This window comes from Penicillium subrubescens (assembly GCF_028828155.1).
Source record: "Penicillium subrubescens strain IBT 31985 chromosome Unknown utg000007l_segment0_segment0, whole genome shotgun sequence".
Lineage (NCBI taxonomy): Eukaryota > Fungi > Ascomycota > Eurotiomycetes > Eurotiales > Aspergillaceae > Penicillium > Penicillium subrubescens.
Genome location: NW_026643157.1, coordinates 1,802,596 through 1,826,071, shown reverse-complemented (window position 1 = coordinate 1,826,071; position 23,476 = coordinate 1,802,596). Strand labels below are relative to the sequence as shown.

The window sequence follows — 23,476 nt, the reverse complement described above, 5'->3', positions numbered from 1 at the left end:
CTATCACAGTGTTTGTCTGCGGGGTCCACTTAGGGGATCAGATCTCCTCTCTGTATTTAGACCCTCCAGACCTCAGATAGAAATTCTCTCTTTCATGCATCTCTCAGACTGCTCCCTTCTTCACTTTCTTACAGCCAGCACAGCCAAAAAAACTCCGCTGCTGGTTCATCTTCCGTGAGTCCCTCTTCCGGCAATCCCTCTCTGCCTGCGAGTACTTCGAATCTGATAGAAACGCTAGTCTAACGGAGACGCTGCTAGTCTACCTTCCGCGGGTCCTTCTTCTGTCAATCCCTCCACTCGCGAACACTTTGAAAAGCACGCAGAAGCTTTTGTTTAGGCTATAGGCCCTTCCAAGTTATCAGGCTATCAACTAAGCTCCTGACCCGATCGCCATTAACTTCGGTCTTACACCAATTGCCCAACATACGCACAAAATAGTTCCTAGGATATCAGCAAATGTAGACCACTGCCTCTCTTTACCTTTCAATACAATTGATTACCAGTTCGTACACAAATCAAAGGCTCCATATACGAAATGACTTGATAATTCAACAATCAGTAGCAGCATATCTGTTCAAACACAGGGAAATAACTTGCCTCGTGGGCCCGAGGTGTATTGTCCTGTGAAGTTGGACGAATAAGGTGATCAAAGCTTCAACCACAATCGTACAAAGCTAGGCTATTGACGTCAAAGATACTCACTGCGTTGGTCCTCACTAAGTTTGGTGTTTTCGCGTTGCCCCGGAGACTTGGCTCTCACATCAAGCCCAGCCTCTAGGCTGATCCTGGTCCACATGACATCTAGCCAGGATGGGTTTATGGGTATTCTGAAAAGCATGCACGATGATTTTGCTTGCATTCTGGTCGAAGGCATCAGCGATCACGATCGAAACCACGACCGGGTATCCACACATATCGTGAGACAGATTGACATGGGTGATAGCCAGATCTACCGAGATTCTCATTTTCTATTTGGTAGCTATCCTTATGCCATTATGCTGTCCCGTGGTGATTCACGAGCTAGGCCTCTCGGGGACCTAGTTGTTACCAACCATATGCGAACGCCACCCAAAAGCCCAAAACTCCATACTCCTAAAAGTATCAGCATTACTCTGACCACAAAGGGATTGCTTCGATATGGACCAAATAAGCTCTATGAATAGTTGTACAGATTCTGATGATGCTGCAAGAGACGCTAGGCAAAAACTGCTCCTGAGCGATGTTTTGAGTCTCTGCGGTTTTTGAAGGGGCTTAAACGCACTGGCCGAAAAGGCCAGAAGAACGAACATCATAAAGCCTGGTTTTAGCATATCCGTGATCAAAATCCATGTCTCATCTTTTAGATCTTCATTCTAACGAGGAAGGGAAAAAATAATGAAGACGAAAAACAAAGGCGAATTTGCGCTGGCGGGGAGTCGAACCCCGATCTCGACCTTGGAAGGGTCGAATGATGAACCGTTACACTACCAGCGCTGCTTGATGAGGGACTCTCCACTTTTTTGAACCACGTAAGATAATATTCAACCTGTTCCCTGTTGCAGAACGTGCTTCCACCGAGAAATCTGTACGACTTGGAAACAATTATCCTTCATTTCTTGTCGAGTGTAATTCCATCTCCCCAAAGTGCCATCTCAACCTGATACCTCTCGGATGCATGTCTTAAAAGTTGTTCACAATGGCCTGAGGCTTCTATGTACTAGATTTGGGTTGTTCCTATTGGCCTGAATCATCAGGCAACAAAGTCATAACGCGATCCGCGGAACTGGAGCCAGCCTTTCCTCTTTGGGATTTTTCTTTTTTCCCGCGTGGCGGCGGCCTTTACGGGCTGGGCTCCGCAGATAAATCCGCTTGTCGCCCGATTGTTCGGTCTGTCAGGAAGGCTTTCCTGCTGAAGTCTCCAAAGCCTACGAGCTTCGAATCTCGCCCGCCATGATCAGTACCACAACTGACGAGCCAATTCACGGTATGTCTACGATCTACATCCATCTTCCCGGTCCACCGAGATAGTGGAACTGATAAGAGACCGACAACGGCCACAGTGCTCGATCTGCCCCAGATCTACCAGAAGGCCTCTGGGACCGAGCTCCTCAAGGCGCTCGCTTTATTAGCGTTGCAGCCACGCACATTCGGGACCAGTGCGGAGGCTATCAAGGGCCCCTCGGTCCAGCCGGCGGGGGTGACGAGGTATCTCACCCAGATCATCTCCAGTCCACTGTCATGGCTGGAGACCGATGAATTGCGCGAGGCTGTATGGGATACGGCGGGAGCTCGTCTGAGTGAACGATCGGGTCGTACTGGTAAGAATTGCTTTTTTCCGCCTCAAACTTCCCCGGTGATGGTCTTGCTGACACCCCTTTGCTTCCGTATAGCCATGCCAGCCATGTCCCGCATCTTCAATATTCCCACGTCCTCCGGCGAAGACTATACCCTCACATTGCACGAACCATCTCTCACCTCGGACAACCTGGGCATGAAGACTTGGGTGTCATCCTACCTGCTCTCCCGTCGGCTGCACAAACTGCTCGAATCACCGCCCGAACTCGTCCCCGTTAGTTCGACAGATCCATCGACCGGATCGTCTCAGGGAAAGAAGCCACTTCGGGCTCTTGAACTCGGCTCGGGTACCGGACTCGTCGGATTGTCCTTTGCGGCATTGAAGGGCAAGTCAGCCACGGTTCACTTGACCGATCTCCCCGAGATCGTCCCGAACTTGGCTCATAATGCCGCTCTGAATGTCGAGCTGCTCAATAAGTCCGAGGCCAATGTGACTAGCGGAGTGCTGGATTGGTCTGTGACGCCCACGCCGCTCCCCACTGCGGAAGAGCGATTCGATGTGATCCTCGCGGCTGATCCGCTGTACTCACCAAGCCACCCAAAGTGGTTGGTTGACACAATCGCACCCTGGCTGAGCAAGGGATTAGATGCTCGTGTTATCACTGAAATGCCGTTGCGTGATGCATACCTGCCTCAAGTGCAAGAGTTCCGACAGCGCATGACTGATCTAGGCCTTGCGGTCGTTGAAGAGGGCGAAGAGATCGGGTATGATGACTGGGAGAGTCCAGACGGCGATGCACTAGCAGTGAAGTGCTGGTGGTCCGTTTGGGGATGGAGTGAGAAGGTATGACTTTAGCCCTGGATTGCCAGCCGCTACAATCAAGGTAATATGAGACCACGAATAGACGATACACGATAGATTAGCATGACCCTAGATATAGAGCAGAGGTCTTTGTTAGAATCAATAGATGATTTGCCCCTTTGAAACTGATCTTTGGATGCTGAGACATGGAATAGTATTACGAGAGTAGTGACTTGAAGAATGCAATGCAACGAAGGAAGAACGTTCACGCGACCAAAATCACGTGTGGGGCGATGACGTCGATCATGATGGTCAGCGCCAGAGGCGTTCAAATGATGCTTTGTCCATTTTCTCTCGACTACACTTCATACTTTGTCTATATTCCTCATGGGACCTCCTCAGATTCTACGAACATATACTCATCCACCAGGGTGAGATGCATAGAACATCGGAACTGGGGAATTGCAATTCGCCATACAAGTGAAGAACGTCATTGCGACTCAAACCCATCCCTCTCCACGAAAATATAATCTAGCGCGATCTAGCCTAGATACTTAACATACTTGATCAAATCGGGCCTTATTTGGGCAACCGCACATCATGGTTATCGGTCTGTTAGTCCTCACATCCATCCCGACCACGGCTGGCGTGGCATTCGGAGTCAGCGAGCAGCGTAAAGCGAACCAGCGCAAGGAGGATGCGCGGCGAATGGCCAAATTCAACATCGATGTAGAATGCGATGGTGAAACAGATGATGATCGCGACGTTAATGGACGAAGATTAGTAGTTCGAAATGACAAGGTCTGCTCACATACACCTCAACATTTCCCCGTCCTAATACTAACTCCATTTCCTCTATAAAGGTCTACCTCGACCACCCAACCCCATCAGATCGATCAACACCCGCCTTCACAGCGCTAGCCTTCTACATCGAATACCCCGAACTCGAAGAAACCAAGCATCTCGACCGAGGCCTCGGTCTACCAACTTACGTATCCGCCAATCCACCCTTACTAAACTGGATCTACGCGGACGTCAACACGCACGAGATGAAATACGGGAATCGCTCGCAGAGCGTGGCGCATATTGTCGGGCCGTGGGATTGGACGGAGGATGAAAGAGTTATTACCCTGGAGGAGAGTAGTGGGTTTGTCGCGGTTGAAGAGGAGGAGGGGGAGTGGGCGCTTTATTTTGACGGGGATGGGGATGAATGTGAGGCTATACTGGAGGAACGGGGGATGTTGGATAGGGCGTTTGTGCCGGTTAAGTTGGTTAGGAGGCCGGCGGAGGAGGAGGAGCCGTCGGGGCCGTCGGGGGCTCAGCAGGGTTCTTCTGGACAAAGTCAAGGACCGAGTCAAGGACCAAAAAAGGCAGAGTAGAGGTGAAACTCTTTGGATGAATGATTTCATGATTGAATGCGTCAACGTGTTGAAAATTACAACTGGTATACCTCCATAGTCCTATCCTATACAGAATGCATCCAAAAGCATCATCACCTAATCATCCAACCCATTCCAACTCCCATTATCACTCTCCTCCCCACCTCTTCCCACCGTCTCATTCGCCTTCCGATTCCGACTCGCCTCAATAGCCCCCTTCCTCCGATTCTCCATCCGTCTCTCAAATCCACTCTTCGTACTAATTCTCATCCCCCGCAAACCCTTCCCATTACCCTCTTTACCATCCTTACCAACCTGCTTCGAGACCTGTCGCGCCTTAACGCCATGCTTCTTCAGCTCCTTCTTATCCTTCTTGCTCAAATCAGGTAGCGAGTCCAGAAGCCACTTCTGAATGGATTTTTCGCCCTCGGTGCCGCGCAGCTTCTCGCTCACGTCGATGATGTTGGCAATGCTCTTGACGTAGGGGATATCCTCCTTCGTGTAATATGTCACGGCAATACCGCCCTCGCGACCGGCACGGCCGGTTCGGCCAACGCGGTGGACGTAGACGGCGGCGGAGTTGGGGATGTCGTAGTTGACGACGCCGTTGATGCCGCGGAAATCCACGCCTCGGGCGAGAAGGTCGGTTGTCACGAGGATCCAGATCTCGCCCTTGCGGAAATCACGCATAATTTCGGATCGCTGGGTGTCTGATAGATCCGAGTGCAGCACTGCGATACGAGAGGAACCGCCTGCTTCGGCGGGGATGTCGTACTTAAGCTCGGAGTGCAGGGCGATGGCACGGGGGATGGTTTGAGTGAAGATGAGGAATGGTGGGCGGAGGCGGACGTCTGAGGCTGTGGCAGCGGCTGGGCGGAGAAGTTGGCGCAGACCGAGGAGCTTGCCTTGCTCGGTGGCGGCGTAGACGAGTTTGTGTTCGATGTTGGGGATGGCGGAGTCCTTGAGGCCGACGACGAGACGGACGAGTGGGTGTTGTGTTGTGCTTATCTGGCCAATGTCGGCTTGTCGCTCTTTGATCGTTGATCGGGTGAGATCGTCAATGTTGGAGCCCATGGTTGCAGACCAAAGGCTCACGCGTAGATCTGGGTGGATGCATGAGCGCCAGATGTCGAGCGTCTGCTCTCGGAAGAGCGGGTCGAGTAGGACATCTGCTTCGTCGAGGACCAGACTACGGACCAGGGGCAGTTTAGCCATAGGCCTAGTCTGATGCTCTGAGAGGGCGTTCACGAGTTGAAGTGGCGTAGTGACCAAGATATCGCTCTTAGTGATAGGAACTTTGCTCGAAGGCTTCTTCGGCTTGTCGTCGTCTTCTTCAGACTCAGACTCGGATGCCTCGCTGTCCTCATCAAGGACATTTTCTTCACTCTCATCGTCGCGTTCCACAACACGCATGCCCTTTTTCATCAAAGTGATCTTCACACCCGTACCGGCCACCAATTTCCGGCCCTCGTTGACAATCTGACTTGCCAGCTCCTTGGTCGGAGCCACAACGATTGACAAGATACCATGCTCATTAGACAGCGAGGAGTGGTGGTGTCGAACAATCTTGTTGATCACAGGGATCAAGAATGAAAGCGTCTTTCCACTTCCAGTTGGCGCAACGACCAGCAAATCCGGCTCTTCACCAGACTTTGATGAAATAGAAGAATCACCCAGAAGAAGAGGCAACGTTCCCAATTGCACTTCCGTAGGCACCGTAAAGCCCTGCTCCGCAACATTCTCCGCCAACCGACTCGAGATCTTGTATCTCGTGCGCAACTCCTTGAACGAAGTCAAAGGCTGGGGATACACGCGACGTGCACGCTTCTGCTCCTTTTTGCTGAGAACGGGCGTCTCATCTTTCTTTTGCTTCTTCTTTTTCTTCTTGGATTCCGTGGTAGCCACCGGCTGGGCCTGGGGTTGAATCTCGTCCAAGTCCCGTAGATCAGTCACCTTGATCTTATGCGAATTTAGGATCGTGCGGCGCTCGACTTCATCCATTTCATCCTCTTCATCGGATTCATCATCTTGGTCAGACTTTTGATCCTCATCGTCCTTGGCGGTAGCAGAAGACTCCGCCTTAGCAGCGGAGGGGCGCTTAGAGGACTGGAAAAAGTCTAGCTCAGCTGCATCATTGTCGCCCTCTTCTTCGTCGGCGGCAGCGGCTCTCTTTCTCTTCTTCTTGTTCTTCGCCGACTCGAGCTTCTCGCCTGCGGTGGTTCGGAAGAGCTGTGGATTCGCCGCCTTGCCTGTCGAGGGCAGACGAGCAGTCGACTCTGCAGCCGACGCAGCGCTCGACTTGAATTTTGTTGACCTGGTCAACAATCTGAAAGCATCCATGTTGGATGGTGTAATATTTCGTGGCAAAGCAGGCTGAAACTGGACTTTTGAACTTTTGAGCTTTGGACTTTGATATTTTGGCAGAAAAAAAAGTGACCCGCACTGTCCGCCCGGACCAATCAGCGTTGTCCGGTGGCTTCATTTGATCACCACGCCAAAGGGCCGCAGAGCCAGAAATATATAAAGTACACTAAATGATAGAGGTCTAGACTTGATGATCAAGTTCCAATAAATACAAAGAGAAGAAGATGTTCAAGAATTTCAGTGGCGGTATTAAAATTGAGGAGGTACTATTGCACGACTTATATAGCTAGACACCTACTCCCACGACAACGAATTTTGTCACAAGACCCGGAGAACCAGGCTCAAATGAATTGCAAAGAAAAATGATTCTATCTCAGACAACAGTTTATATTCCATCGTCTATCATACAGAGCACAACACGGGGCTGAAATAATGGTAGAGGGCACATAGGAAAAACGGGGGATGATGTTTAAAGAAAAAGAAAGGACGAGCATTTTCCAAGTTTAGTGGTGAGCAGCCTCGCCCCGGTAGCCAACGATGTTCATGCGGCCGATCATCTCGCCGACAGTGAAGAATCCAATGACCTCGGCGACGGTAACACTGGCGAGAGCAATCTCCTTGGCGTTGGCGTTGCGAACGCGGGTCAGGAAGCCCTGGGGGGAGGGCATGCTGAGGTTCTTGATGGCGGCAGGGTTGCGGAAGACGTTGATCAGGGGCTGGAAGTAGGACTGGAAGGTGGCCAGGGTGCTGGATAAAAAAAAAGGATGTTAGGTCCGGGACTCGAGTCGAGAGCTGTGGGATCGTGCGGTGTGACTTACGGAGGAGACATGTTCTGGCCACGGAACACCAGCTTGCCGAGCTCGAGGCCGACACGAGAGTAGTAGATGGTCGGGGGGATCATGGCTATTGCGAATATCAAAGTCAGTCATGAACCGGGTATCAAATTGGAGGCTGGATTTGTCAACAAGGAGGTCCCGGAGAACGCCCTCAATCGTAGCGATTGAACATCCGATTCCTCCTATATTGACCATCCACAACCCATCCATCCAATTCTGGGAATTGCTTGATCCCAAGCAGTCGGGGTAGTCTCTTACAGTCGACGAACGAAACAACCTTGCCGACGGGACCGCCGACCTTCCGCAGGGCCGAAGCGGCATTGGAGAGAGCCGGGCCAGCAGCAGCAGTGGCCTTGGACAGGCCCTCCTGAGCCTTGGAAGCAGCGTTAGAAGCAGACTGGCCAGCCTTGGAGGCAGCCTCGGAGGTGGAAGAGGCGTGTCTGACAACGGTGCGGCGAGTCAGGAACTGCGACTGCCGCAGGATGGCACGGGTGGCAGCGGGCATCTTGAGAAGTGCGAGGAGGAAGAAGAAGAAAGAGTGGGTATGAAGAGAGACCAAGCACAGATCACCCGGGACAATCGCTGGTGGGAAGGGACGGGGGGTATAAGTCCAATGGCGGATTTCGTCTTGCGCAACGACGGGACCAGAATCTGCGGATTTGGAGATTCGGGAAGTTCAGGGAATGATGGTCACGTGAGGGGGTCTTCCGGCGTGCCTGGATTGTGAGTAAACAATTGCCATTGAACGGAGAGAATTGTGGATTTCAAGATCATCTGGGGATATTTGATGAAAACCTGAATTGATCGGATTATCTAGGTTGTTAGGGGAAGAAAGGATGGTCAAAGTGCTTCTACTCAATTGTCTCTCTGGGTGTACCTGCATCTGGCCTACAATGGACTAGCCGGGACCATAGATGCCTAGCCCTTTGTCAAGTGATTTAGGTAAAATAGAGTCTTGGTCAGTGAATGGAACTCAATCAGATAGAGGTGATATGCCTTAGCTTGACTACAATTTGGATTAGACATACTGAGGTACTAGGGCTGTTTATTGGCGATGTCCGTAGAAATATATATATCGGGTAACAGTGACGGATACCCTATAGGTATTACTGTCCTTGAAAGAGGCACATCAAGAAGAGGATTTATTGAGCGCTTAAAACTGCCAATTCTGCAGTCGACAACCAAAAAATTTCACAGAGTCAGATAGAATAAACTCTATTCACAATTGATGATAATTCTCGAGTCAGTTCTGGGCCAACAGAACCAAACTATGGATCTCGGCGGTGGAAGCGGTTGTTCGGGTAAATTCCCGATGGCCACATGACTTGATCCGGTCCAGTCAAGACAGGGCTAGTTCCTTCCGAGCAGACAATGTTGATGCACTAGTGAAACCATTGAAGAATGCATATTATCTAAGTAGTCTAGTCTAACTAACTTAACTAGATACAATTGTGCTTATGCATATCGGGGGTCTCCATAATGATGGATCTCGGTAGACATGTTCCTCGGATAGATTCCGGTATGGCAGATGGCATGCTACCGGGCACAAGGTTAACGATATCTTGTTCATTATGATCAAGCTACACTTGAAGTGACTCCACTGCCAATGACAATAACCTCATATTTCCTATCGCTGTTGGTCTGACACCGGCTTCCTCAGGCTGCGATACTACCGGTGGGGTTTTCACCCAGGGACGGCAAGGAGAGAATCTGGTTCGTGGAATGAAGTTGCATGTGGTCGATGGAACACAAAGCCAGGATCAAGGATGTATGAGAGCTACTGTATCTACTTAGATATCATTCTATGCGGAGCCGTTGTCAGATTGACCCCAATCGCTGTATACTCCGAGTCATCTCCGGCAAGAAGCAACAGTGCATGTAGAGAGCTCTAGGTTTGCACTGTTTGCAAAATTTGTCCTGTTTACATGCTTACGGCGGGAAAACGGGCCAGCGAGGCCGCCCGACCCATCCAAAAACTCCATCAACCAGAACGAGTTTCCACCGGAGAATTGCCACTTCGGTCATGGAAGGCTTCTGGAAGGCTATGCAGTGCTCTGGGAAGCCGCTACGTTGCACTGACATAGCATGTCCGAATGACCGTCATCAATTCATCCGGAAAAGCAATATGGCTTTTACAATTGTGCTTCATACCCCATGGTTGCTGCAGGAATTACAGAATAGTGATAAAATATCATAGACTTCAGGGCTTGAAACTGAATTTACCCGATAGCCGACTGTCGGACTCGGCCCGGGTACGGATTACATCGGTGAACCAGACACTGTGTGTGGACTTGTGCAGTTGTTAATTGTGTGGACTTGTTAACGGGTCCAGATCCCCGTCAGTCGCCGCCAGGCAGGTTAACCCCGCGCGGTTAAATCAGTTGCCCCTCCACTCCACTTTTCTATCCAGTCCCAAGACTAACGGAATCGGAGCTTTTTGGCTGGGTGTTGGTGACAAGGGGCAACTTCCTGTAGGACGAACTCCGCGTCGCTCTCCACGTCTGGTCTGATTCATGGACCGCGATGGGTAAGAGGGTAAAAAAAAGAATAAATGCCGGCTCCCCCGTCTGATCACCCGCTTGGCTGCCCGAATGATTTAAATACTTGCGCTCGCGCCTCGTAGACACAAAAAGAGAAGACTGTTGATCTCTTCCTTTGCTTCACCTCCATTCCCTTTCTACTCCCCCCCCCCCCCCGCGTTCACAGTTCTCCGTTCATAGCCCACCATGTCAACCGCTACAACCGTCTCCAAGACCAACATTGGTGTTTACACCAACCCCAAGCATGACCTGTGGATTGCCGAGGCCGAGCCTAAAGTAGAGGATGTCGCGAGTGGAAAGACCCTCAAGCCTGGTGAGGTGACCATTGAGGTGCGCAGTACTGGAATTTGCGGGTAAGAGACCCTCCCTTGTAACATGTCCAGGGCTAGCGCAGTTCTTGAAAAAAGCAATGAACCTGTTTCGCCGTCATTCTATAGATTGCAAGAACAAACGCACTAACTCACCTCCCCGTACTCTTATAGATCTGACGTACACTTCTGGCATGCGGGCTGTATCGGCCCTATGATCGTCACTGACGACCACATCCTCGGCCACGAATCTGCCGGTCAGATCATCGCGGTCGCTCCCGACGTCACCTCTCTCAAGCCCGGCGACCGTGTCGCAATCGAGCCCAACGTCATCTGTAACGCCTGCGAGCCCTGCCTGACTGGCCGGTACAACGGCTGTGAGAAGGTCGCCTTCCTGTCCACCCCTCCCGTGGACGGCCTGTTGCGCCGCTATGTCAACCACCCCGCCATCTGGTGCCACAAGATCGGCGATATGAGCTATGAGGACGGAGCCCTCCTGGAGCCACTGAGTGTGACTCTGGCAGCCGTCGAGCGCAGCGGGCTGCGCCTGGGCGACCCCACACTTATCACCGGTGCCGGTCCCATCGGTCTGATTTCATTACTGAGCGCTCGCGCCGCTGGTGCTTGCCCTATTGTCATCACCGATATTGACGAGGGCCGTCTGGCCTTTGCCAAGTCGTTGGTCCCCGAGGTGCGCACTTACAAGGTACAGATTGGCCTGTCGGCCGAGGAGTCCGCGGAGGGAATTATTAATGCCCTGAACGACGGCAAGGGTTCTGGACCGGATGCTCTGCGTCCTAAGCTGTGCTTGGAATGCACTGGTGTTGAGAGCAGTGTCAACTCGGCGATCTGGAGTATGAAGTTTGGCGGCAAGGTGTTTGTGATTGGTGTTGGCAAGAATGAGATGACGATCCCGTTCATGCGTCTGAGTACTCAGGAGATCGACTTGCAGTACCAGTACCGCTACTGCAACACCTGGCCGCGCGCCATCCGTCTGGTGCAGAACGGGGTGATCGACCTGCACAGGCTGGTCACTCACCGCTTCGCCTTGGAGGATGCCCTCAAGGCCTTTGAGACTGCCGCTAACCCCAAGACTGGCGCGATCAAGGTGCAGATTATGAGCTCGGAGGAGGATGTTAAGGCGGCCACTGCTGGTGAGAAGATCTGAAGAGGCGGTGGATGACGAAGTGAGGGAGTATGATTGCCGCTTTTCTTGACTTGAGGGAACCTGGTCAGAGCGGGGCCAGATGATGATTTTCTTCTTAATCACGACACGAATGATGTCTAGAGATGCCCACTGGGTTACTATAGAGAGACCCTGAAATGAATTTCCTTTTTTTTTGTGCAAATCTCTGGCGACCTGTAGATGTTTGAATAGAAAAATTCTAGGCATTGAGTGTAAAGGTTAGCTGTCTTTAAAGGGGAACCTTGGGGACCGGCTTATCGATGCCCGAAGACATTCCGCCGCCCGAAGTATAACCAAAGTCAAAAGTATACACCAGGACGCCTTGAAAAACAAATCCCAGTAAGATAACAGCTGGCTGTTGCTGTCAATGCTTTCAATAGGTCGAGAATTGGGATGTGATATTGAATTTGCTGCAGATCACCGAGAGACTGACCAATACATTCCCTGTTCTTAGCGGCTAGCCGTTATGAAAATCAACCTTTCTCGAAATACCACCGTACCATTTCGAAATAGAGAGAACAATGTTGGAGAGTACATTAGTACCATATCATGTCGAAAACATAGCTATGAGTATTTCAAAACGTCATGCTTGTTCTATGAGACTGGCATCCCATCATTTAACAGACTTCCCCTCTTCTCGGCAACTGCCGACCAACAGGGGTCTGTGATTAGATCTCGGCTTTGAATTTACGCCTCAATTCTCGGCTCTTAACAAGCCAACCGTGCCAAAAAGCCACTAACTTCCATCAAAACACACGGATGCAACCCAAATGGTCCCTGCAGATCAGCCAAGCCACCCTCTCCGATAATTGCCCGCGCCTCGGCCCCGTCTATAGATGAATGATGTAGCAAACAACAAAGCTCAGATCGCGTCAAAACATGGCAATAGCTGCACCTGCTGGGATGCACGCCTGACTTGGCAAGTCTTGGTATGACAAAATTTAGCAGCTTCTCGCCTCCTCACTTTACTTCTCGCGCATTCATCGGATATTGGATGTTGGACCTCTCCACTCCCCTCTCCACCTTTCTTCTTTCTTCCCCTCATCTTGTTCCTTGTGCATCTCCTCATTTCCATCTCAACCGGCACGCCTGTACCTTCGAATCATCACTGGTCTGCCTTAAAAGCCGCGCTCTTCTCCCCTTTGTTGTGCATTCAACTGCTCGTTCAGCTGAATTTCCAACATGCGGGGATCTCTGCTCCTCCTTTTGGCGCCCCTCGTGGGAGCTGCCCTTCTGGAGACTCGTGGTAGTCCCGATGACTGTCCCGGCTACAAGGTTGTGAACGTCCGCGAGAAGGATCACTCTTTCGAAGCTGACCTTACTATCGCTGGCGACCACTGCGATGTCTACGGTACTGATTTGGAGAACCTGAAGCTGTTTGTCGAATACCAGACTGGTTCGTATCACCATGTTTCAGACCAAGTATAAACAAGCTCATATGCTTATATTGAAATCATGCAGATGATCGCCTTCACGTTCTCATCTCCGACCTCGAGGAAGATGTTTATCAGGTTCCCACTTCTGTCTTGCGCCGTCCCGATGCCAACGGTGATCACCATGACAACAAGCCCAACATCCGCTTTGACTACGAGGAGGAGCCTTTCTCCTTCCGTGTCCTGCGTGGTGATCAGGTGCTTTTCGATACCACTGACACCCCCTGATCTTTGAGAACCAGTACCTCAGACTGCGGACCTGGCTGCCTGCTGACCCGTATCTGTACGGTCTGGGCGAGCACACTGATTCTCTGCGTCTGCCGAATAAGAACTACACCCGTACCCTCTGGAGTCGTGATGCCTACGGTATTCCAGAGAACACCAACTTGTATGGTAACCACCCCATCTACGTGGACCACCGTGGTGACGATGGTACCCACGGAGTGTTCTTCCTGAACTCCAACGGCATGGATATCAAGATCGATCAGGCCGACGATGGACGCCAGTATCTGGAGTACAATACCATTGGTGGTGTTTTGGATTTCTATTTCCTCGCTGGTCCGACGCCCAAGGAAGTGGCCAAGCAGTACTCAGAAGTTGTGGGACTGCCCGCGATGCAGGCCTACTGGACCTTTGGTGTATGTTCAAAAAAGCCTTGGGAGTTTAAAACCGGACTAACGCTAGACTTTTCTTCAGTACCACAACTGCCGCTATGGATATCAGGATGTCTATGATGTCGCCGAGGTTGTCTACAACTACAGCCGTGCTCACATTCCTCTGGAGACCATGTGGACTGATATCGACTACATGGATCGCCGCCGGGTGTTCACTCTCGATCCCGAGCGCTTCCCACTGGAGAAGATGCGCGAGCTCGTGGATCACCTGCACAAGCATGACCAGCACTACATTGTGATGGTGGATCCTGCCGTTAGCGATAGTGGTAAGTACATTTCCCCCACTTGTTTCAACCCCTTTGACGATGCTGACTCCGGTACATTATAGACAACGGTGCCGCCAACCGAGGCAAAGAGCAAGGCATCTTCCTCACCCGCGGCGAGGAACTCTACCAAGGTAAATATAGCCATTCATATTCTTACCATGTCTCAATCTAACCCTACAATCTAGGTGCCGTCTGGCCCGGTGTCACCGTCTACCCCGACTGGTTCAACCCCGGCACACAAGAATGGTGGGACAACGAATTTGCCCGGTTCTTCGACCCTGCCAAGGGTGTTGACATTGACGGTCTATGGATCGACATGAACGAGGCTGCCAACTTCTGCCCCTGGCCTTGCAAGGACCCCGCGGCCTATGCGGAGGAGAACGACTTGCCCCCAGCTGCTCCAGCTGTCCGCGACTCCTCGCCTCGTCCCCTGCCCGGTTTCCCGTCTGACTTCCAGCCCAAGAAGTCTCCCACTGTCAAGCGGTCTGCCTCGGGGAAGACTCGTCGTGCAAAGGGTACCAAGGCGGGTCTGCCTGATCGGAATCTTCTTTCGCCCCCGTATCAGATTGCCAATGCGGCTGGGTCGTTGAGTAACAAGACTATTGATACGGATCTTGTTCACGAGGGTGGTGATTCTTTTGTGGAGTATGATACTCACAATCTCTATGGTACAAGTAAGTTATTACAGCAGTGGAGAGAGGTGTACTTTCTATATCCTTATCCAGATACACATACTAACCCGTTCTCAGTGATGAGTTCTGCATCTCGCCAGGCTATGGTTCTGCGTCGTCCTGACGTCCGTCCTCTGGTGATCACTCGCAGCACTTTTGCTGGTGCCGGTGCTCACGTTGGTCACTGGTAAGTGCACCCATAATGGCCTTCTCAGCCTGATATATGGTTCTAACCTTTATCCCCAGGCTCGGCGACAACCTCAGCCAGTGGGACAAGTACCGTGTCTCAATCTCACAGATGCTGGCATTTGCCTCCATCTTCCAGATCCCAATGGTCGGATCAGACGTCTGTGGATTCGGTGGTAATACGACAGAGGAGTTGTGCGCTCGCTGGGCGACTCTTGGCGCCTTTAACCCCTTCTACCGTAACCACAACGAACTCGGCGCAATCCCCCAGGAATTCTACCGCTGGCCCACCGTCGCCAACGCCGCGCGCAAGGCCATCGAGACCCGGTACCGCCTGCTCGATTATCTGTACACGGCCTTCCACCGTCAAACACAAACCGGCGAGCCCTTCCTGCAGCCACTGTTCTACGTCTACCCCTCAGACGCAAACACCTTCGCCAACGAGGCCCAGTTCTTCTACGGTGACTCCATCCTAGTCTCCCCGTCCAAGACGTCGGCCAAACCTCGGTGGACGCCTACTTCCCCAACGACGTCTTCTACGACTGGAACTCCGGCGCCGTGATCCACGGCCAAGGGGCCACCGTACACCTGGATAACATCGACGTAACCGAGATCCCGATTCACATCCGCGGCGGTAGCGTGATCCCCCTGCGCTCTAAGAGCGCAATGACCACTGCCGAGCTGCGTCGTCGTGGATTCGAGATTCTGGTTGCACCGAATCAGAGCGGTTACGCCTCGGGCTCGTTGTACCTTGATGATGGCGAGTCCTTGGACACGGCTAGCAGTCTGATTGAGTTTGAGTATAACCGTGGCCATCTTACGATCCGGGGTCAGTTCGGATACCGGGCTAATGTGGTTATTGAGTCTGTGACTGTGCTGCGACAGAGTCGGCCGTGGAAAGCGAAGCGTGGTGTGGAATTCGATGCGGCGAAGCATAGTATTACCAAGAAGGTGGATATTGACTTGAGCGGGCCTGCTGAGATTGACATTTAGGGGGACTGAATGTCGATGGAGAATTTTCTGAAAATTTTGTTTAATTTTTTTCTTCGTTAGCTCGTGATCCTTTCTGCTCTTGTCTTCGGGAATCATTCTTTGGGGGGAAATGTTGGTCGGCTGTTCGTGATGATTTTTGCCGCCGTCTAAGACAACGTCTTAGGGCTCCGGTCGGCGTGATCTCCCTACGGCGAGTCCGACCCGCCACATGTCTCTGGCTCTTCTAAAAATGGAAACTCGAAGGGAAAAAAAGAAGAGAGCAAGATGGGAAGGATCAAAATGTATCACAATCACTAATTTCGATAATTGAATTTCTCCCCTTAGAAGTTACAGTAGGACCCTTATTCCCTTCAGTAGGGGGAGTCGGGAACCTAACTAACCAATAATTGCTTCCTGGCGTACCTTGAATATGATACGATACATACAGTAGGACCTTGGGTACTCCCCTCCATAATAATACTTGCAAGGAGAAGAGGATGAATAGAGTTACCGCCAGGGCTTTTCCCCAGTTCCCCAGGAACGAAAGCTAAACGGTCCGAATAAGATCACAGGGGGGAAACTGACATTAATCCCAAACTGCCAAGAGGTAGTATATGTTAGAGAAGTCTGGTATATTTACCCAACGAATCAACGAACAAGATCAATCATATGACGTGAAAAAGAAAAGCAGACATGTCCACACGCACATGGTTGTCCTACATCCGGAGCGGAGCGAAGAACAAAGAATTTTACGGGGAACCACCGCTATGCCATGATCTATCCACTGTGACTCCATGCCGAAGAGGACCGAGGACCAAGCAATTGTTCCTGCGTTGGACCCAACCCAAAAAGAATTGATCCCCATGAGTGATGGTAGAAGGGGGTGATTGGACCGTTTGTTTTTCCCCGGAAGGGGAAAAGAAGAAGTGGAAAAAGGAAATCTATTAATATACGGGATATACGGAGTATTCCGTATAGAATACTAATGTGTTTAGTTTTTTCCCGTGCAGGTGATTCAGAATATCCTTCCTTTCACCGATCCCGTGGTTCAAGTAAGGGGGGCGCAGGGCAGAAAGAGTCAGAGAGAAAGACGAGGGAGTCCGAGGGGCGGGGGGCGGAGGAGGAGGGAGGGTGCAATGGACGGTCGCATTTGGATGGGACGCTAACTAACAGTTTTAGCTAACGGAGTGTTAGATGTTTTATGTTGGAAGTGGTGGGATAAATTGTTAATATATACAGTCGCTACAGTATGGTTAAATATCTACAGGAAGTGTGGTTGGTATAAAATTGATTAGTTATGTTAAGAGAATATCATCGTCATTAGTACATGAGGTGATTGTATAAACTACATGAGGCGTACGTACTTCATCAGCAATTCAGCATCGGATGGTGGGCACAGAGAAGGGCACGGGCCGCTCGTTCACCGTCAGTATGCACTTGGTACTGATGGATGGGGCTGAAGGTAAGTAGAAGCGAGGCGAGAACGAGAGAACCAAAGAAATCAGAGAAGAAAAGTTTCGAATTCCCTGGAATCAGGATGGACAGGATGGAGAAGATGGACCCTGGCGATGTCATGATTAACTCAGAAATTGAAGATCAATCTTGACTGTACTGAAGGCTACCAAGGAGTCTAAGCAGAGAGAATCATGACATTCGTGATATTCATGGATATCACAAGAGTGTCAAGTTGAAAAGTCCGAGGTGTATTGTATTGTCAAGCTCGCCCCAGTTTTCCATCCCGGGGGTCCTTTTTTGTCTCAGATCGGGTAATAATAAATAATCAGAGCTTCGTATTGGGGTCGCTTACTAGTAGGATCTGTTAGTTTCTTTAGTATCGTTAGTATTTTTAGTGTATTTTAGGATTTTCTTTGACTTGGGGGTTTTAGGCCTGCTACAGTAGTAGTAAGATGTGGGAGGCCTGGTGACTGACAACTGCACGATGGACTGATGGTCTGACGTGCATATTATTCATATACGGGAGATGTGTATGATCTGGATATTATGGAGTGTACTGTAAGTAACTGCCATGCGTTAGCCAAGGGGCGGCAGGATGCGAAAGGATTAAAAAGCTGGGGCTGGGGCTTGGGCCATCCTTTCCATAATATCAGTCTATGTATATTGTATACGGAGTCTTTTTACTTTGACTTTGACGGAGGAGATGCTGTAACATGATCGTCCGGGATGATCGGCCGATCGGAGCGAGGAGAGAGACTCGAGAAACTCGACAGTACAGTAGTAGCAATTAATAGCGAGGGGAAGCTGAGGATGAAACAATCAAGGGCGAACGAGGGTGATGTATCTCCTCCCGTGTTCTGACTCTATTACTTTCTATCTCGAGTATAACTAATTCTGTCGTGTCTCTGGGGTGTGTCGGTGTCTCAGCCTGTCCGTGACTCCGCCAGTGAGGGTTTCCACAGCAGCTCATGCGGAGGCTCCACTACGATCCCCTCTCTATAGAAGATCCAATCAGCATTGTCCAGTGTTGTGTCCCTAGAGGGAGACTAAGGGGATGCTAACCGCCTAAAGGGATCCTAGTCTTACTAGCCGATTTCCGGGGCCAATCCACTCGCAGTCTCGCACGGCTCCTCCGTGTTGCTCCTCATTGTCAGCCTCCTCTATTTTTTCTTTTTGGGTTTGGTGCCTGGTGGCCGGTTGACTAGCGTGAGTCAAGGATAGATTTTTGTCTCGTAGTAGTGCGATACTACCGGAGACTTCGTGACTACTCTGTAGACTCCCTAGTGCAGTACCAATAATAGGTGCAAGAGGCAACGGGGCGTGGCGGGGTGGGAGAAGTACAAAAGAGAGCCCATCGCCCGTCGTAACCATGGACCTGCTATCAACTCGCTCTGACTTATCTCGCGCATCTATTGATTTTCGCTGAAAGACTCCACTTAAAGGGACCACTTTTAGGAACCACTTGGACCACTTCAGCTCCACTCGCTACTGCCTGCCGTGATCGCCTTGCTGCGTTGCTTATAACTTTCGCTCTTCCCCTCGTCCTCACGGTCGTTTCCAGCCTCATTCTTCCATCACATCTTCTCCCCTCTTAACCTCTTGACCTTGACACATATTCATACCCCTTCTCACTATGCCGTCTCTCTTCAAGTACGCCGCCGTGGCGCTGGCTGCGGCTGCTCCTTTCGCCTCGGCTCAGACATACACCGACTGCAACCCGCTGCAGAAGACTTGCCCTGCTGATGCCGGTACCACCGAGTCCAAGCTGAACTTTGACTTTACTCAGAGCTCTGGTCTGAACAAGTGGAAGACCGTTGCTGGCTCTGTCAGCACTGGCTCCAACGGTGCTGTCTTCACCGTTGCCAAGAAGGGTGATGCCCCCACCATCGAGACCGACTTCTACATCTTTTACGGTGAGATCTCGGTCACCATGCAGGCTGCTCCCGGCACTGGTATTGTCAGCTCCATTGTCTTTGAGTCTGATGACCTGGATGAGATTGACTGGGAGGCTCTCGGCGGCAACACTGCCCAGATCGAGACCAACTACTTCGGCAAGGGTGATACTACTACCTATAACCGCGACACTTGGCCTGCCGTCGCCAACCCCCAGTCTACCTTCCACACCTACACGGTGAACTGGCAGAAGGACAAGACCGTCTGGTCCATTGACGGTACCCCCGTCCGTACCCTGAACTACGCCGATGCTCAGGGCGGCGCTCGCTACCCCCAGACCCCCATGCGTGTGCGCATCGGTATCTGGGCTGGTGGTGACCCCTCCAACGGCCAGGGTACCATTGACTGGGCTGGTGGCAAGACCGATTACTCCCAGGCTCCCTTCTCCATGTACGTCAAGTCGGTGTCGATCACCAACGCCAACCCGGCCGACTCGTACACCTACAGCGACACCTCGGGCTCCTCCGACAGCATCAAGCTCAGTGGTGCCGGTTCCCTCAGCCAGACTTCCAGCTCGTCCAGCTCTTCCAGCTCTACCAGCTCTACCAGCTCTACCAGCTCTACCAGCTCGACTAGCTCGACTAGCTCCTCCACCAGCTCCCAGTCTACTGAGAGCTCCACCACTGCTCACACCACTCTGGCCACCACCACCCACACTTCCACGGCCAAGACTACCACTGCTGGCTCCACCACTGCCTCATCTACGGGTGCCACCACCTCCGGCTCTGCCTCGGGTTCTGGCTCTTCCACCACCCCCTCGGGCTCTTCCACTCAGTCTGGTTCTTCCTCGAGCACCGGCTCCGGCTCGGGTACCACCTCGGGCTCGGGCTCGGGCTCTGCTTCTGGCACTGCTCCCAAGGCTAGCGCTACTTTCAACGCTGCCGCCAACGTGGTTGCCAACTACCTCGCCCCCATCTCCCTCCTGGGCCTGGTAACTGCATTCTTCCAGCTGTAAAAAACCCATGAACCTATGTCCATTACGCTCGCCTACATTTTTTGACGTTTACTCGACCTTTTACGCACAAATCACCTAATAACGTTTACTTGAAGCATACTGGGCTGGAACCGGGTCCTTGCACATGAGGGATGCATGTTTTGTTTTTACTACCTTTCTTTTGCGATCGGTTACTATTTCCCCTTTGGCGTGTGATGTATCTTCCTCCTTTTCCCCCCTGTCCAGTTGGGATCTATAACGTGCTTTCCGCGCCTGTTTCACGGCTCTTGTTGAGCTGTTTTTGGGAATTCGGGGAGCTTTGATTTTTTGGATCTACTGGTGTTCTCTTGTCTCATCTCTCACCACGCCCGACATGTATCTATTGATCTTGCACGATCATCACTCATACTATTATCACTAGATTAATCTGTTTCCCACTGGGACTGATCATACTGTTATTTTCACCATGCGTATTCAAATTCAATGCACAGTGCAATATAGTACTGCATACCTATTAGTGATCTGGTTTAGAATACTTGTCCTGAGAATCCCGACGCAAGGCTGAACCATCCCCGCAGCAAATACATGTGCTTTTTACTTCTTTTGACATCGCGCAGACGCTAACGGTACTTCTATGCATGGTGTATCTGCATCTACTGTACATCGTATCTGCTTACGGAGTACATACATAATCATACATGCAGCCCCTCGATGCTGTACGACGCAAAAGCAAAAAAGTCCCGTGTAACGCTCGGCTGTTGCTGCCGATTTCAAATCCTTGTCTTTGTAGGCCCCGTTTACATACTGCAGTTTAGTGGTGAATGTCGTTGCCTAAGGTGGTTCGACTCTTTGTCTGTTCGACCGTGGATCCATCCCGACTCAACATCATAGTGGGGAACTCCAGCTATAACTTCGGTACATAGGCAGTTATCTACCGAGTAAGTGCTGTAGTAACTGTCATACATTTTCGGCCGAAGCCATTTTCCGTTCGTTTCTTTTTTTTTCTGATCGTGTGAGTTTGTAGGCTCCATAGCTTGGTTTTGTATTATTTAATGATTTGTGATGCCATTGGTGTGTCCACGTTCTTGTTCGGTGTTTAACCATGGGCGGTTGATGAAAGGATTCGGTTCGTCCGAAGTTTGGGTCGGATGTTGAGAACAGGGCAGAGCATGGCGAGCATGGAGTACATGTTTCTATTCATAGATATATGACGATAACGACTTGGAAGGATAGATGGACGTGCGGATTTACATTGAGTCAATGCAATTCAATTGAAGAAGAAAGAAGTTGTGTAGTTATCGTATTTCATAGCTATCGTCATAATTCATACCCTCGTATAAGTTCAGCCCCAAACACCACACTACTGAACGCCTCCAAACGAAACAAAGAACCAAAATACCCCGAAAGGCTGAAAGAAACCCCTGAAATCCCCCAAAGATTCCAAAAGTATCTTTTCTTCCTCCCTCCCAAACCTTCTCGCCCGAATTCAAATTCAAATTCAAATCAAATCGAGATCCCAGCGACTAACTGCTCTGACCCCGTATCGGTATCGGGTATCCACGCACTAACAGCATCTATCGACCAGTCGCAAAACTTTCGCGTGGAAGTGAAAGAAGAAACCCCCTCACCAAGTGGGCCCCGACCGAGCTCGCTGCTCATCCCGCAACGCCCTCGCCAGCCGAGCGACTTCATCGGCTACGACACGATGCTGTGTCCCTGCAAGCCTCAGTAATGCAAGGGTGCTCGTGGGTCGCTGCGGTGCGTCTGCACTGGACGAAGCTGCAGATGATGGGTCTGTTGATCCATCGTGCGAGTTTGCTTTCGAGGCCGAGTCCGAGCTCGAGCTCGAGCTTGACCCGAATAGCCGCGCACTGAATCCGGCATAGCTTGATAAAGAGTGCAGCAAGCCCTCACCGCGTTGACCCCCTGCATCTACATGGTGGCCCTCACCGTTCATCATCGACGCCCGACGCGATTCACGGGATACTATCCCATCAATAGCCTCGAGATGATCATCTAACGTGGCGAACCGTCCGCCCAGCGACTCAGCTTTATTCCGCAACTGCGCCCTCAATCGATCGAGATACTCCGCCCGTCGACGCAATTGTGCCGCGAGTCTGGTATCCCGCGCGATCGAGGTCGCGCCCCCGGACTCCAATGCCAGTGGGGATGCGAGGAGACTGTCTATGGCGGAACGCAGGTCTGCGCGCAGCGAGTCGAATTCCCAAGCCGCGGCGCGCAGGGCGGCGTCGCTGCCTTGGAATTCGAGGGCGAGGGCGTTGCGGGCGTCGGGTAGGCTGGTTTGTAGGTTTGTTTGGAGGGTGGAGAGAGTGGATTCGCTGTCTTTGAGAGTTTGGGCGAGTGGAGTGAGGGTAGATATGGTGCTGGTGAAGATGGCTTCGAGGGTGTTTTGTGCGGCGATGATGGTTTCTTCCGGGGAGATGGGTGCGCGGAAGGGGTTGGAGGGGAGGGCTCGTGGGTGGAGCGGGACGCAGCTGGCTGGGTATGTGGATTGTATTGTTGGGAAGGCGCAGAGATGTTGCGCCTGGTAGACGAGTTCGGGGAGGATGAGGAGGTGCATGATCAAGGCGATGAGGATCGTGTTGATGGCGGTGCGGAGAATCGTGCACTGCTCTTGGTAGAGAGAGGAGAGCTTTGCGATCACGCTTGGTTTCTTGGTTCTATGCTCTGAAGCGGACGAACCTGCGTCTGATGCTCCAGGTTTGATGCTGGACTGGCTTGTCTGCTTTCCACTCGGTATGACCTTGCGGCGCTTCCTCATCTGCGGGGCGTTTTTGTCTGCGGATCGCATATTCGGCACAACCCATGATGCCTCTGAGATGGGTACCTCGTAGATGGACGGCATGACGAGCTCCGGGCCAGACATACTCATACTCCATGATGAGGTGGATGAGGTCAGTGACTCTGATAGCTTGCTTTGGCTCTGGCTTTGGTCTGGAATCGGCTTCGGCTTCGGGCTTGTAGTTTTGTTTACCGGCTTGGCGGTATCAACTGGCTTTTCTCTCCTGGGCGCCGGCGTCGGACTTGCGAGATCGTTGCTAGCTGCAGGGCTGGAATCATTATTCTTGATCGAGATCGTGGAAGCGACAACCCATGACTCCCCTAGCGCCGAGCGATCTGGAGTGCGTGGGGGTTCTGTTGACATGGCACCGCACACATATCGCGATGGACAGCAGTGCAGTTCGGGTGGATAGATGATCGGGGGAAGATAGTGGTTAGGAA

General features: G+C 51.5%; 8 protein-coding genes across 8 annotated transcripts; 5 read left to right on the top strand and 3 right to left on the bottom strand.

Annotated features, from left to right (window-relative positions):
* Window positions 1-1,929: 1,929 nt before the first annotated feature.
* On the top strand, window positions 1,930-3,124 carry N7473_010426 (S-adenosylmethionine-dependent methyltransferase; the record flags this gene model as incomplete). The annotated part of the gene is made up of 3 exons (XM_057156365.1): window positions 1,930-1,963; window positions 2,040-2,297; window positions 2,370-3,124. 3 exons carry the CDS (start codon window positions 1,930-1,932, stop codon window positions 3,122-3,124), a joined length of 1,047 nt encoding a protein of 348 aa, XP_057005020.1.
* A 552-nt stretch (window positions 3,125-3,676) lies between these two features.
* N7473_010425 (uncharacterized protein) lies at window positions 3,677-4,455 on the top strand (the record flags this gene model as incomplete). Its single annotated transcript, XM_057156364.1, has 2 exons — window positions 3,677-3,877; window positions 3,940-4,455. The coding sequence occupies 2 exons, from the start codon at window positions 3,677-3,679 to the stop codon at window positions 4,453-4,455; spliced, it is 717 nt and encodes a 238-aa protein (XP_057005019.1).
* Window positions 4,456-4,572: 117 nt separating this feature from the next.
* rok1 (RNA-dependent ATPase ROK1) lies at window positions 4,573-6,795 on the bottom strand (the record flags this gene model as incomplete). Its single annotated transcript, XM_057156363.1, has 1 exon — window positions 4,573-6,795. One exon carries the CDS (start codon window positions 6,793-6,795, stop codon window positions 4,573-4,575), a length of 2,223 nt encoding a protein of 740 aa, XP_057005018.1.
* Window positions 6,796-7,322: 527 nt separating this feature from the next.
* Window positions 7,323-8,160, bottom strand: N7473_010423 (F1F0 ATP synthase subunit g; the record flags this gene model as incomplete). The annotated part of the gene is made up of 3 exons (XM_057156362.1): window positions 7,323-7,566; window positions 7,638-7,722; window positions 7,914-8,160. The coding sequence occupies 3 exons, from the start codon at window positions 8,158-8,160 to the stop codon at window positions 7,323-7,325; spliced, it is 576 nt and encodes a 191-aa protein (XP_057005017.1).
* Window positions 8,161-10,381: 2,221 nt separating this feature from the next.
* N7473_010422 (NAD(P)-dependent alcohol dehydrogenase) lies at window positions 10,382-11,671 on the top strand (the record flags this gene model as incomplete). The annotated part of the gene is made up of 2 exons (XM_057156361.1): window positions 10,382-10,548; window positions 10,678-11,671. The coding sequence occupies 2 exons, from the start codon at window positions 10,382-10,384 to the stop codon at window positions 11,669-11,671; spliced, it is 1,161 nt and encodes a 386-aa protein (XP_057005016.1).
* Window positions 11,672-12,871: 1,200 nt separating this feature from the next.
* Window positions 12,872-15,912, top strand: agdC (putative alpha-glucosidase; the record flags this gene model as incomplete). Its single annotated transcript, XM_057156360.1, has 9 exons — window positions 12,872-13,085; window positions 13,151-13,302; window positions 13,365-13,760; window positions 13,819-14,062; window positions 14,125-14,193; window positions 14,248-14,736; window positions 14,812-14,920; window positions 14,980-15,321; window positions 15,396-15,912. 9 exons carry the CDS (start codon window positions 12,872-12,874, stop codon window positions 15,910-15,912), a joined length of 2,532 nt encoding a protein of 843 aa, XP_057005015.1.
* Window positions 15,913-18,979: 3,067 nt separating this feature from the next.
* N7473_010420 (glycoside hydrolase family 16 protein) lies at window positions 18,980-20,254 on the top strand (the record flags this gene model as incomplete). Its single annotated transcript, XM_057156359.1, has 1 exon — window positions 18,980-20,254. The coding sequence occupies one exon, from the start codon at window positions 18,980-18,982 to the stop codon at window positions 20,252-20,254; it is 1,275 nt and encodes a 424-aa protein (XP_057005014.1).
* A 1,603-nt stretch (window positions 20,255-21,857) lies between these two features.
* Window positions 21,858-23,399, bottom strand: N7473_010419 (uncharacterized protein; the record flags this gene model as incomplete). The annotated part of the gene is made up of 1 exon (XM_057156358.1): window positions 21,858-23,399. One exon carries the CDS (start codon window positions 23,397-23,399, stop codon window positions 21,858-21,860), a length of 1,542 nt encoding a protein of 513 aa, XP_057005013.1.
* Between the last annotated feature and the right edge of the window lie 77 nt (window positions 23,400-23,476).